The 15406-nt window shown below is 42.8% G+C and overlaps 1 protein-coding gene across 1 annotated transcript in view; it reads left to right on the forward strand.

Annotated features, from left to right (window-relative positions):
• Cers5 (ceramide synthase 5) overlaps positions 1-15406 on the forward strand; it is a 31021-nt gene that overhangs the window by 9878 nt on the left and 5737 nt on the right. Inside the window, 4 exon segments of the mRNA XM_013348629.2 lie at positions 7609-7714; positions 8894-9024; positions 10644-10701; positions 15099-15149. Coding sequence (XP_013204083.1) covers positions 7609-7714; positions 8894-9024; positions 10644-10701; positions 15099-15149 — 346 coding nt within the window.

The raw sequence follows: 15406 nt of genomic DNA on the forward strand, positions 1-15406 counted from the left end.
TAGACCAGGCTGGTCTCGAACTCACAGAGATCCGCCTGCCTCTGCCTCCCGAGTGCTGGGATTAAAGGCGTGCGCCACCACCGCCCGGCTTGAGACAGGTTTTATTAAGTTGCCCAGGTTGGCTTTGATCTTACTGTAGCTCAGGTAGGCCTTGAACTTGTGACCATCCTGCCTCAGTCTTCAAGTAACTAAGATTACACAAGCTTGTGCTATCAAGTCTTCCCCCAAATTATTCATTCTTCAGCAACTATTTATTGACAGGTTAACAGCGATGATATGTGTTCCAAGGATAAAATGATAAGTGTTCTGGCTTTAGAGTATTTGCCTAACATCCAAAAGGGACTGAGTTTGATCACAAGCAAACAAAACTCTCCACTAAACTATGATTTTAGTGTTCAGGGGAACAACCAAAAAGCCATTAGTTAAAGTGTAGTTATGTCGTTAGCCAAGCTTGGTGGTTTGTACCAATAATCCCTGCATTTAGGAGCTGGAGGCTGGAGGATCCAGTGGAGGAGGCTGTCTGCTGCTGGTGGGCTAGATGAGTCTGGAGAAAGTAGGGTTTAGTTCTAAAACACAGGCTTGGAGACTCACTCAAAGTTGTTTCTTGGAATATGAAGGATGGAAGGAGTTTTTGTTGTTGTTTTTTTTTTTAAAGACATATTAATTTTCTGTGCATTGGTGTTTTATCTGTATGTCAGTCTGTGTGAGGGATTCGGGTCCCCTGGAACTGGAGTTACAGTTGTGAGCTGCCATGTGAGTGCTGGGAATTGAACACCCCCACCCCTGCCGCCCTCTGGAAGAGCAGTCAGTGCTTTTAAACAGGGCACTATCTCTCCAGCCCCCAAGACTTTCCTGAGAAAGAACTTAATTGTTGCCTTTTTCCATAATCTACTCATGTGGGTGTGTATGTTTCAACTTGAAGCAAATGTACTAGGTTGTATAATCATTAAAAGATAAGGTGTGTGTGGCGGGGGTGGGGGAGTGGGGGGGCTGCAGAGGTGACTCAGCAATTAAGAACACTGGCTGTTCTGCCAGGTGACCCAAGACTCAAATCTATACCTAGCTGGGGGAGAGGCACACCTTTTTTATTTATTTATTTATTTATTTGGATTTTTTTCAAGACAGGGTTTCTCTGTAGTTTTTGGTGCCTGTCCTGGAACTAGCCCTTATAGACCAGGATGGACTCAAACTCACAAAGATCCTCCTGCCTCTGCCTCCCGAGTGCTGGGATTAAAGGCGCGCGCCACGCCACCACCACCCGGCTTTTTTTTTTTTTTACACTTTTTTTTTCATTAAGATTTAGTTTATTTGTGTATCTGAGTGTTTGGCTTGCCTGTATGAGTGTGCCCCTCATGTGGAGACTAGAAGAGGGCATTGAAACTTCTGGAACTGGAGTTACAAGAGCCACTACGTGGGTGCTAGGAACTGAACCCGAGTCCTACAGTAGCAGCAAGTGCAGTTAACCAGTGAACCATCTCTCCAGCCCCATGGTGGTGTAAACCTTTAGCCTCAGAAATCTGGAGGCAAAGGCAGGCAGGTTTCTGTGAGCTCAAGGCCTGGTCTACATAGAAAGTTCAAGGCCAGTCAAAGCAGTGTAGAGTCAGACACACACACACACACACACACACACACACACACACACGAAATTCGAGAGGCCACAGAAATAACACAGTAGTTAAGAGCACTTGCCGTTTGCTCTAACAAATGACCCAGGTTTGTTCACACACACACACACACACGAAATTCGAGAGGCCACAGAAATAACACAGTAGTTAAGAGCACTTGCCGTTTGCTCTAACAAATGACCCAGGTTTGTTTCCTAGCACCCATATTGAGTGGCTTGCAGACACCTGGTACTCCTGCTCCAGAGGATCTGACATAGTCTTTTGGTCTCCATGAGCACACACAGTATACTTACGTGTACATATAATTTGTTTTCAGCTGTGGTGGTGCATGCCTTTAGTCACAGAACTCAGTAGGTAGATAGAAGCAGGTGGATTTGAGTTTGAGGCTAGCTAGGGCTGCATAAAAAGACCCTGTGTCAAAAAACAAAAACTTTTAAAAAGTGACTTTATTATTTCATTAGTGTGTGGATGTTTTCTCTTTGACTCTGTGGGTTCCAGAGATCAAACTCAGAGTGTTGGAGTTAGAGACAATAAGTTCCTTTATCCGATGAGCCATCTTACTGACCCAGAATCTACGTTCTTTCAGGTCTGTAAAGACAGTTGTCTTCATGATACTTCCATGATTTTGTAGGAATTCTTTTCTCTCATAAGTATGCATTGAAACTACACAGCTACTTGGGCATATCCGTATTGTGACAGACTGAATGTAGTGCTGACATGTGGCCAGAACTGCCAGGAAGCAAGGAGATATATCAAACTATCAAGTTATATACTCTTCTTTTTAGTTAGGAAAAGTTATTTTTCACAAGCTGTTAAATTACCATGTAATAAGCTCATTATTAATGTAAATTAATAACTTAATTTTAAAAATTTTAATTTCTGTAGCAGTATACATTAATAGATCTTATTCACATAAATAAAATCTTATTTGAGATACTTAATGATTTTTTTTTGCTGTTGCTGAGACAGGGTCTGGCTGGTTTGGATTGATTTGCTCCAAGTTTTAAGTTACTTGCTAGAGACTTCTCTGCTGATTGGTCTAGAGAAGTAGGCAGTCTATGAAAGCCTATGTGTGTGGCTGTCAGGGATGGCCTCCGGATGCAGTTCCGCCTTTCTCCTTGTTTGAGACAGGGTTTCTTTGGCTCACCCTGATGTAAGCGGGTTGGCTAGCCCACCAGCTTTCTGTGGTTCTCTGGCTCCACCTCCTGTCTCCTAATTGTATGCTTGGCATGCAGGGACACTGGATCCTGTTCTTATTTAGGTTCTGGGGACAGCTAGTGCTCTACCTGCTGAGCTATCTCCTCAGCCTGAAAATTACTAAGTGGGGGTGAGGCGGTTGAGTGAGGATCTTAATGTGCAGCTCTCGCTGGCCTAGAATTAACAGCAGTTCTCTTGGTCTCCTGAGTGCTAGGATTACAGCAATGAGCCATCATGCCTGGCCCGAAAGCTATTCTTCCCACTACTTCAAGATGTAAGTTTAGTGGGTCAGTCTGAAGGTGACTTACCTGCGCTGTTTCTCTGTTCCCTTGTTAGGCAGTACGAAACCACCTGCTGCTTTGCTCTTCAGTATTAACAGTTCTCTTGAGCTTGTGATTTGCGCCACCATCAATGGTGGATGTGAATTGTTCACAGGCATTCAGTCTAGACCATGCTTCTTAATCAATGTTCTGTGGCAAGTCATACAAATAGGCTAATACACTGAGACATGTATCTTGGCTCTCAGGATGGTCTATGTGGCCAGGGGAATTTGGGATCACTATGTTAATTATGTTACCTCAACCAAATAGACAATAAGGTAAGCATGAGTGCACCAGAGGACAATCTCAGGTATTGTTCCTGGGGTTCCATTCTTCCTGTTTTTTGGTAGAGGGTTTCACTGACTTGGAAATTGGCCAGTCGTAGGCTAGGCTGGCCGGCCAGAAAGCCTTAGAGATCTGACTGTCTCCACCTCCCCAGTGCTGGGATTACAAGTATGCACCACCACGGTACCTGGCTTTTTTCACCTTTAATGTAGGTCAGAGGATCTTCACATTTGCAAGGCACACACTTAATGATTAAATTTGTGAGTGGGGGGCTAGAGAGATGGCTCAGTGGTTAAGAACATTGCCTGTTCTTCCAAAGGTCCTGAGTTCAATTCCCAGCAACCACATGGTGGCTCACAACCATCTGTAAAGAGGTCTGGTGCCCTCTTCCGGCCTGCAGGCATACACACAGACAGAATACTGTATACATAATAAATAAATAAAATAAATATTTAAAAAAAATTTGTGAGTGGGGAGATAATTTACTTTTTCTTTCTTCCTTCATTCTCTTCCTCTCACCCCCACCCCCTTAAAGATAAGGTCTCACTTTGTAGTCCTGGTTGGCCTGGAACTTGTTATGTAAATCAGGCTGGCCTCACAATTTTTCATTGAACTCTGAACTAATGAAGGCAAGAAATGATCTCTGCTAGCTCTAGGATATTGAGTCCATTCCAAGGTCAGATAACAATAGTGATGAAAATCTTAGCTTTACCTGTAAATAAGGTACAGTCTTCTTGCTTGGCACTGCTGAGTGTATTAGTGGACACCAAGATTTTCACATTTTCACATTTCTAGTGAAAATGACAACAGCTGTTCCTGGAACACAGGTTCTTCATGAGACTGCAGGCACTTACAGCCGAGTCTCATGTAAGCCCACACTGTCCTCAAACCTACTAGATAACTGAGGATGAACACTGAACCTCTGGTTCTCCTGTCTCTCTGTCCCATGTACTGGGATTATAGGGAGTTCTGAGGATCAAGCCCAGGATTTGCTACTTAAGCACGTTATTTCACCAACTGAACTATATCCCAATTTACTAAAGGCTATTTCTAATGGATGTTTACTGTTGAGTACAAAACAAGGCGTGCATCTCATCATTTCATCTTTAAAATCTCTAGAGGTGACTCACAGGGAACGGGCACTTGCTGCCAAGCTTGACAACCCAAGTCAATCCCCAGAGCCTACAACAGAAAAAAACCCTATTCCCACACGTTGTCTTCTGACCTTCATATGTGTAACCTAGCACAGGTATTTGCCCTCACAACACACACACACACACACACACACACACATGAAGAGGGAGAGAGAGGGGAAAAAAACATGCACACCAAGTAAATTTTTTTAAAAAAATTTAAAAGCCCTTTGAGCTGATTGTGGGGTGGGGATAAATGACTTTAATACCAACACTTGGGAGGCAGAAGCAGGTGGATCTCTTAGGTTGTTTTTTTTTGTTTTTTGGTTTTTTGAGACAGGGTTTCTCTGTGGTTTTGGAGCCTGTCCTGGAACTAGCTTTGTAGACCAGGCTGGGATCTCTGAGGTTTTGAGGCCAGCCAGGGAGACTTCTTCCACAAAAACAGTATAACCAATAGCAATTTGGGGAGGAAAGGATTTACTTCAGGTTCCATTTCCATTTCACAGACCATCACTGAGGAAAGTCAGGGCAGGAGTCCAGAGGCAGGAGCTGATGCAGAGGCCATGGAGAACCTTAGTAAATAAAAATGTTGTCTATTATTTGTGTTAACAAGGACTTTGAACATAAGTTGGCGTTTAAAATATTAGCAAATAGTAGTATAGCACTAGCCATGGAAATGGGAGTCACTTCCCACCTAGGTAGAGAAAGCAGATTATAGCTGTGGCTAAGTCTGTGCTCTGAAGTGTTTGCCTGGGGTTCCTTTACAGAAGAAAATAGTAAATTTTTTTTTTTTAGTGATTTTATTTTATGTGTACTGGTATTTTGCCTATACATATGTCTGTATGAGGGCATCAAATCCCCTGGAGCTGTAGTTACAGACAGTAGTGAGCTGCCATGTGGGTGCTGGGAATGGAACCTGGGTCATCTGGAAGAGCAGCCGGTTCCCTTAACTGTTCTCTCCAGCCCCAGTAATAGTTTCTTATTCTCAATCCTCAAAGGTAATAAATGCTGAACTGGGGACTTGATTCTGAGCCAAGGAGATAAATTGGTGGGTAAAGAACATGTCTTGAGGTGTTTGTTGTCTTCGCAGAGTCCATATAAAGCTGGACAGTGCAAGCACTTCTGCAATCCCAGTGTTCCTGCAGTGGGGTGTAGTAGCTCACGGGCCCGCTGTGTGCATCCACAGTAGCAGACAACCAAGGGGACTGTCTCTAGCAAGTAGAAGGTGAAGACCGACTGACACCTGAGGTTGTCTTTTGACTTCTGCAAGTGTGCACACCTATGCACATGATCACACACACACCAAATAGAAAAAGGAGGAGCAATACAGTCTTCATTCTGTCTTCTTTGACAACTAAAGTGGGGACCAGGGTACTGGAGAGATAACTCAGTACTTAAGAGGAACCTAGGGCTGGAGAGATGGCTCAGAGGTTAAGAGCACTGACTGCTCTTCCAGAGGTCCTGAGTTCAGTTCCCAGCAACCACATGGTGGCTCACAGCCATCTGTAATGAGATCTGGTGCCCTCTTCTGGCCAGCAAGCACACAGACAGAACATTGTATACATAATAAATAAATAAATCTTATAAAAAAAAAGAGGAACCTAGGTTTGGTTTCTAGCACCCACATGGTGGCTCACAACTATCCATAACTCCAGTATCAGGGAATCAGACTAGAGCCTGTCTTCTAACCTCTGAAGGCACCAGGCACATCATGGTACACATACATACGTGCAGTTAAAGCACTCACACACTTCAATAAATCTGAAAAGAAAAAACATCTTGCCCAGGATGTCACTTGGAAACATTTGAGGACTATTCAGTCCCCAGCTACAGAACAAAATGACCTGGGAACTGGAGAGACGGTCCAGTGGTTAAGGGGACTACCTATAAAAGATCAAGAAAACTACCCTGACACAAGAACTAAATTGAGGTGGGGGATTTTCTCTGTACTGTGAGCTGGCCTCAAGTGTTCAATCTTCCTGCCTCAGCCTCCCAAGTATGGGACCACATGTATGTGCCATCACACCTGGCTTTTTTTCCTGATGTGAGGAAAATTATCTTATTAACACTTCACTTGCTACAGAGTATTTTACATACATTGTCATTATAATAATAGTAAGTAGTAGTAGTATTTGTGTCTAGGGGACAGGATCTTACTTTGTAACTATTGCTGGCCTGGAATTGGAGATCTGATTGCTTCCCCAGTGCTGGAATTAAAGGTGTGAGCCACTTAGTGCACTACCACACTTGGCAATCTAAACTCTTTGTTTTGTTTCTTGTAATTTTTCAAAATAGGATTTCTCTGTAGAGCCCCGAATGTTCTGGAACGCATAGATCTGCCTGCCTCTTTCTTCCAGAACACTGGGGTTAAAGGCCTGCACCACCACTGTTAAGCTATGTTTTGTTTTTTGTTGTTTGGTTTTTTTGTTATTTTTGGAGACAGTGTTTCTCTTTGTAGCTGTGGTTGGCACCTGATTTTGCCTGTGCTGAGATTAAACGTTTGCCCCACCATGCAGGGTCCAGTCTACCATTTTAAAATGAGCCTTTTCAAGTGTGTCAGTGACAGATTATGAAACCAAATTGTTGTGGGGAGCTGTGGCGGGCTGCGTCCCACCACCCGGCTAGCTTTACACCCGAAATAATTACACGGAAACTGTATTTTTTTAAACACTGCCTGGCCCATTAGTTCCAGCCTCTTATTGGCTAGCTCTTACATATTGATCTAACCCATTTTTAATAATCTGTGTAACACCACAAGGTGGCTTACCAGAAAAGATCTTAACCTGCATCTGTCTGGAGCGGGAGAATCATGGCGACTGCCTGACTTGGCTTCTTTCTCCCAGCATTTTGTTCTGTTTACTCCGCCTACCTAATTTTCTGTCCTATCAGGCCAAGCAGTTTTCTTTATTAGTTAACCAATGAAAGCAACAGATAAAAGACCCACCTCCATCACCAAATAACAAATTTCTAGTTCCTAGTCTTGTGCTTCCATTTTTTTCTCACTGATCATGACATAGCAAATCATAGTTCAATTTTTTTCTGTTACAGGTTTATTGCCAAACCCTGTGCACTCCATGTTGGCATTGAAGATAGTGTTCTCTATCGTGTTGAATCCAATGAAACCCTTGAGAAGGTGTTCATATCTATTACTAAGGTAAGTAAGCAGAGAACAAGAGTCAGAAGTCGCATGAAGGTTGCTCTGTAGATGGGAATAGAGCTTGGAAGAAAAGGAAATGGTTCTTCAGGTTTAGGTGATCTGCTTGGTGGAGAGCCTTAGCCTCTCGAGCCGGAACTCCTGTATTTCACATACCTCTTAATTTACTCTTTAGCATCTACCTCTACCTGAATTCTTCCACTCTAAACTCAAATCCTGTCTTATTTTCCCTTTTCTTGCACCAACTTCTATTCAAGATGAGGGTAATTCTAGTGGCCTTTGTGATTTTTGTTTGTGTATTAACATATATATGTTTTATATATGTATGTGTGTATGTGTGTGTATGAAGACAGATGTATACTCACATATTTTGAATCTTCTGGAACTTGAGTTACAGGTGATTGTGAACTACCATGTGGGTGTTGGGAATTGAACTTGGGTCCTCTGCAAGAGCAATAAGTGCTCTTAACAACTGAGCCATCTCTCCAGCCTCATTTTTTTGTTTTGTTTGTTAATTTGTTTTGTTTGTTTTGTTTTTGTTTTTTGAGACAGGGTTTCTCTGTAGCTTTTGGAGCCTGTCCTAGAGCTAGCTCTTGTAGACCAGGCTGGCCTCGAACTCACAGAGATCCACCTGCCTTGGCCTCCCAAGTGCCCTGAATTCAGGGCCAGCCTGATCTACAGAGCGAGTTTCAGGACAGACTCCAAAACTACAAAGAGAAACCCTGTTGGGGGGGGGGGGGGGGAGAAAAATAGAATTGCCATTGTAAGCTTATCAAGATGTATGGAGTTTGACACTGGACAAATCTCAGCTTCCTTAAACTAGCTGTGTGATGTTTTTATTTGTAAGTTAATTAGAATAATGTGAGTTTATTTAAAAATGATTTGGGGCCGGGTGGTGGTGGTGTACACCTTTAATCCCAGCACTTGGGAGGCAAAAGCTGACAGATCTCTGAGTTTGAGGCCAGCCTGGTCTACAGAGCTGAGTTCCAAGACAGGCTTTAAAACTACTATACAGAGAAACCCTGCCTTGAAAAACAAAACAAAAAAGATTTGGGGATGAAATCTGGAAAAGATAAATACCACTTGAGTCACTGTGGTTGACACTTCTTTGCCACTCAACTAGTAAATTGGGAGTTTTGTGCAGAAAGGAGTGCTCTAACTCTGGTCACATGTCTACAGTATCCTGATGAGAAGAGGCTGGAGGGCCTATCAAAGCAACTGGACTGGGATGTCCGAAAAATCCAGTGCTGGTTTCGCCATCGGAGGAATCAGGACAAGCCTCCAACGCTGACTAAATTCTGTGAAAGCATGTATGTGTGCAAGGGGGTAGATAATGAGAAGGGTGGGGGTACAGCTGGACTTTTGGGGGGCAGAAATTAGTTCATTATTAGGATAATAAAACATACTCTAATGCCAAAGATAAGATTTTAAAAAGCCAAGGGGAAATGGAAATAGAATTTATGTCCTGTGCTTCTCAACCAGCTCCGCTAAGTAAACAGCAAAACCCTCATAGAAGTAGGAAAAAAGAGACTGGGAAACTGGTCACATTTGTTCCCCAGGTCACACTTTCCACTAAGACAGGACAATTCCTTTTTGTTCCTTCTTTTCAAATAGATTGAGATAAGCATGTTGACACACACACTTTTCATCCCCCAACACTCCTAGTTCAAGGTCAGCCTGCCCAAGTTTAAGGGCAAGTGGTGGATAAAAAGTGAGACCCTGTCTACTTATCTTCAAAGGAAAAAAATGGGCTGGAGAGATGGCTCAATAGCACATGATATCCATGATATTCCTCCAGAGGACCCAAACTTGTTCCCAGCACCCACATGAGGGAGCTCAACCCTCTGTAACTCTAAACCCAGGACATCTGAATCCTCTGGCCTCTGGGTACCTGTTCTCAGATGTCGAAACCCTCAGGTGCACATGCACGTGTACACACACACTTTAAAAACTGAAATAATCCCAGCACTCAGGAGACAGAGGCAGGTGGATGGATCTCTTGAGTTTAAGGCCAGCCTGATCTACAAAGTGAGTTTGAGTTCTAGGACAGCCAGGCTACAAAGAAAGCCTTATTTCTTGAAAAACAAAAGCAAATAAATAAACAAACAATAAACCTTTTTAAAAAATAGATTGGGAGCCACGCAGTGGTGGTGGACCCCTTTAACCCAGCACTCGGGAGGCAGAAGCAGGCAGATCTTTGTGAGTTTGAGGCCAGCCTGGTCTACAAGAGCTAGTTCCAGAACAGGCACCAAAGCTACAGAGAAACCTTGTCTCGGGGAAAAAAAAAAAAAAAAAAAGGATTGAGAGTTAGTTCCAATAATTGCACTTGTACAGGGCGATGGTGGCACACACCTTTAATCCCAGCACTTGCAAGGCAGAGGCAGGAGGATCTCTGCATTGAAAAACCAAAAGAACTCTGATTTCAAGTACAGTTTCTCAGAAAAGGAAAAATTCCCACAAAAATGTAAATATAGAGTGAGCGTTTCTATCAAAGGAGCAGGAGGGTACATACCTACCTATACAAGTGCAGGTTGTTTTGTTTTTCAAGACAGGCTTTCTCTGTGTAGCCCTGGCTGTCCTGGAACTCGATCTGTAGACTAAGCTGGCCTCACAGAGATCCACCTGCCTCTGCCTCTCAAGTGCTGGGATGTTGGGGTTTAAGGTGTGTGGCACCACGCCCAGCAGAATCACATAGTTTTTAATTCTCTAGAAATAGATGTTAGTCACTGTCATGCAATTTAAAAATTAGGTCTCATGAAGGAATCTAATAGGAAAGGAAAATCAAGCCAGTGTATTTCTGTGGGAATCTATTTTAATAGGCGCTCCAAGCTGAGTCTGGATTTTTAGAGATCAGTTTTGTCCCAATGTTGCTATCATGATTTCCCTTGTTTAGATTCATTTATCTAACCTGTCCTCTTTGCTCACCCAGGTGGAGACTAACTTTTTATTTATTTATATTCTGCTATGGAATTAGATTTCTCTGGTTGGTGAGTCTAAATTTTTTTGTCTTCTTATTGTGCTCTAAAGATGCCTTGGTTTCTAGAAGTAAACATTAAATACTTTCAGTTGCTTATGTTTCTGTTGTGATGCATAGCCTCAGTGTATATCCAGTTTATATGCAGATTATATGCATATACTAACAGACTATCGTCTACCTTGGGTTTGACGTCACTAACCTCAAGGCCTACTATTTCCTCTAAATAATGTTAGTAATTAAGTCAGAGCCGTACTTAGTGATTTGCAGAGCCCTTCCTTAAATTCTTGTTCTTGGGGCTGGAGAGATAGCTCAGTGGCTAAGAGCACTGTCTGCTCTTCCAGAGGTCCTGAGTTCAATTCCCAGCAACCACATGGTGGCTCCAAACCATCTGTAAAAAGATTTCCGGCGCCCTCCTCTGGCGTGTGGAGGCAGAAAGTTGTATACATAATAAATAAATCTTTAAAAAAAAAAATTTAAAAAATTCTTGTTCTTCCAAGAGGAAATGGAATTCATAATTATTTATTTGTTTTGTTTTGAAATTCGCTCTCCTATGTAGCCCTGGCTGGCTCTGGAACTTGCAAGTTAGATTAGGCTGACCTGGAACTGCTTCTCCCTCCAAAGTTCTAGGATTAAAAGCTTGTACTATCACGCCTGCCTCACCTTAATGTTTGAGACAGGCTCTCTCTCTCACTAAGCCCATGGCTCACCTGACTTTCCCTGCCCTCGCCTGCCCTTGTGCACTGCTGGTGTTGCACAGTTCTGGTGTTTTATGTGGTAGCTGAGGATTCTAACAGGTTCTCAGGCTTGGATAGGAAGCACTTTACCAACTGAGATCTGGCCCTAGCTCCCAAAATGTTGTTTTTGTTTTAAGACAAGCTGTCCATCAAGAGTGGTATGGAAACCCTGTCTTGAAAAACAAACCAAAAAAAAGAAGAAGCAGCTCTCATTATGAACTCCAGGCTTGCCTTGAACTCATGACAATCCTCCTGCCTCAGTCTCTCAAGTACTGGATTTAGAGGCAAGATACTATCATGTCTGGAATTTTTTTTTTTTTTTTTTTTTTTTTTTTTTTTTTTGAGACAGGGTTCTCTGTGTAGCCTTTGCTGTCCTGGAATTCTGTAGACCAGGCTGACCTCAAACTCACAGAGATCCACTCTACTCTGCCTCCCGAGTGCTAGAGTTAAAGGGTTAAAGGTGTGTGCCACCACTTCCTGGTTTATATATTTTAATTTTTTGTGTTTGTTTTTTCAAGACAGGGTTTCTCTGTAGCTTTGGAGCCTATCCTGGAACTAGCTCTGTAGACCAAGCTGGCCTCACTCACAGAGATCTGCCTGCCTCTGCTGGGATTAAAGGCGTGTGTAAATGTAAAATTTTAAAAGGAAGAACAAAGAAAAGGGAAAAATATATTTAAAAGAAAGACAGAGGAAAGACAGAACAAGGAACTGGAGCGATGGTCAGTGGTTAAGAAGGACTGCTTCTTTTTCGGTCCCCAGCACCTGTGTCATTTGCCTCACAGCTGCTGTGAATCCAGCGTAGGGGAATCAACACCCATTTCTAGCCTCTGGGTGCTGACACGTGTAGCAGATACATACTCATGAATAAATGTTAAAGGTATAAGATGTAGAAAAGTGGGGCAGGAGAGACGGCTCAAAGGTTAAGAGCACTGATTGCTCTTCAAGAGTTCAATTCCCAGCAACCACATGGTAGCTCACAACCATCTATAATAAGTGTTCTCTTCTGGCCTGCAGGGATACATTGAGGCAGAATGTAAATCTTGAAGAAAAAAAAAAAGATGTAGAAAAAGAAGAACAGAGTAAATCTAAAGCAAATTTAAAAAAAAAGAAAAAGAAAAAAGAAACAATCAACAGTAAAAACTGGAAATGTAGCTAACTTAGTGAGGTCCTGGATATGATACCTAGGCTAGGACTGTGGTTTAAGGGGACAGACATTAATGAAATAGTCATTAGATAAATAATGGATAAAATTGATAAAGCCAAATGTCAGTTCTTCAAAAGGGTCTGTTAAAATTAGTAACCATACCAGGTGTGGTGGCGTCTGCCTATGATCCAGTGTTCATTCAACTAATACATGAGGTTTGGGAGTTTAAGGCCATACTGGGCTACATAATAAGACCCCATCTCAAAAAGAAAAAAAAGATAAACTACCTGGGAGGGAATATGAATTACTAATATGCAGAGTGTCACTATAGACTCTGGATACTACTGAAAGGTATAAAGATAGTTTTGTGAGCAATTTAAAAATTAAGCACCAGTAAAAACAAACAAACAAACAACATTTGCTGGGCCTGGTGGCACACACTTTTAATCCCAGCACTCAGGAGGCAGATGTAGGCAGGTATCTTCAGTTTGAGGCAGCCTGGTCTACAGAGCAAGTTCCAGGACAGGTGGGGGATGGGAGGGAATAAAGATAGAAGGAAAGAACAAATTGCATAAAGATGTTTGATGTCTACATAAGTGCCATGGTACACGTGCATGCATGCACACACACATACACCCACATACATCACACACATTAATAATAAATAAAATTTTTAAAAGAAGCTAGGCCAAGCATGGTAGCCTGTGTTTTTAATCATAGCTCTAAGAAGGCAGAAGCAGGGAGATTACTGGGTCTGTGGCCAGTCTGGTCTACATAGTAAAACTTTGTCACAAAAAAGCAAACAAGAAAATAGGGTCACAACCACTGGAGAGCAAACAAGAAAATAGGGTCGCAACCACTGGAGAGATGGCTACCACTAGGGATAAAGAGATGGTTCAGTGATTAAGAGCACTAGCTGCTCTTCCAGAGAATCTGGGTTCAATTCCCAGCAACCACATGTTAGCTCACAACCATCTGTCTGTAACCCTCTTTGAGCCTCTGTGGACACAGCATGCATGTGGTAGACAGAAGTGCAGGCGATACACCCATACACATAAAATAAAATACAATGAAAGAGAACACATACTGCTCTTGCAGAGGACCACCTGTAGCTCCACCTCCAGGGAACCTGACACCTCTGGCCTCTTCAGGCAACTGCACTCTGTACACAGACCAATACACACATAAAAATTCAAGGATTCAGATTGAGAAGTGGCACATAGGTTAAGATGCATGCTGTTCTTGTAGATCTGAATTCCAAAATTCCTAGCCACCCACATTGGGTGACGCACAATCACCTGTAACCCCGACTCCAGGAGATTTGACGTCCTTTTCTGGCTTCTGGGTACCCATCCACATGCACAAACTCACAAGTGTACCCATCATTTAAATAAATAAATATTGAGTCTTTTTTAAATTTTGGTCTAGGAAGATAACTGAGTTGGTCAGGTGCTCCCCATGAAACCATGAAGGTCTGACTTGGGATCTCCAGTGCCTTTGTATATACCACCAGACCCAGCCAGTCTTTGGTTTGTTGACACAAGGCCTCACTATGTAGTTCAAGCTGGTCCAGAACTCATTGTGTAGCCCAGAATAATCTCCAGCTCAAAATCTAAAACTTGGGAGGCCAAGGCAGGAGGGTTGGTTTCTGTGAGTTCAAGGCCAACCTGAGTCTCAAAAACAGAGGAGCCAGGCAGAGGCCGTCAGATCTCTATGAGTTCGAGATCAGCCTGGTCTATAAGAACTAGTTCCAGGGCCGGGCGGTGGTGGCGCACGCCTTTAATCCCAGCACTCGGGAGGCAGAGGCAGGTGGAGCTTGTGAGTTCGAGACCAGCCTGGTCTACAAGAGCTAGTTCCAGGACAGGCTCCAAAACCACAGAGAAACCCTGTCTCAAAAAAAAAAAAAAAAAAAAAAAAAAAAAGAGTTCAGAACAGGTTCCAAAGTTACACAGAAAAACCTTGTGTTGGGATGTAGAAATGGCTCAGTGGTTAAGAGCACTGACTGCTCTTCCAGAGGACCTGAGTTCAATTCCCAGCAACCACATGGTAGCTCACAACCATCTATAATGAGACCTGGCGCCCCCTTCTGGCCTGCGGGCACACATGGAAGGAATGCTGTACACATAATAAATAAATAAATCTTTAAAAAAAAGAAAAAGAAAAACCCTATGTTGAAAAAAAAATCAATTAAAAAAATAATAAAAACCAGAGATATTTCTTTTTCTTTTCTGCCTCATTTGTTGTGATAGTTTGCTTTGGTGGTTTTTGTTTTTGTTGTTGTTGGTTTTTGAGACAATGCCTTGCTAGGTAACCCTGGCTGGCTGCTAACCTGCTTTTTGGTTCAGACTGGTCTCAAACTTGATATTAGTGGACCAGCCTCCCAAGTGCTGGGATCACTGGACCACCACACCTAGCTCTTCTCATTCTTGTACCTCTAGCTTAGAGAAAAGATCTATATAGGATAGAGCTTGTAACAGTTGTGGGGCGGGGGGACTAGAGGCCAACTTGGATTCTCTGTTTTTTTCTTAGACGCCTTGGTTCTGGGACACCCGACAGTGCTGGCAGAATTATCCATATCAGGTAAAATCTAAGACCTTGTATGTGTGTAAGGTAAGGTGGTGAGAGTACATTGTCAGTCCAGGTTAGGTAGCCAAGGTGTGGTTCCCTGATACCGTGGGTCTTATATCTAGATCTCTATATCTGGGGTCTAGAGCAGAAATACTTTAGTGAGCTTTTGTCCAGGTTATGTGTATGCATGTCTTCTACTGTCCTGGAGAGAAAAGCAGTTCCCTGGTGTTGCTAAGTTCCTTCCTGACTCAGGAGCTATTAGTATCCTC

The sequence above is a fragment of the Microtus ochrogaster genome, chromosome 15 (genome assembly GCF_000317375.1).
Source record: "Microtus ochrogaster isolate Prairie Vole_2 chromosome 15, MicOch1.0, whole genome shotgun sequence".
NCBI lineage: Eukaryota > Metazoa > Chordata > Mammalia > Rodentia > Cricetidae > Microtus > Microtus ochrogaster.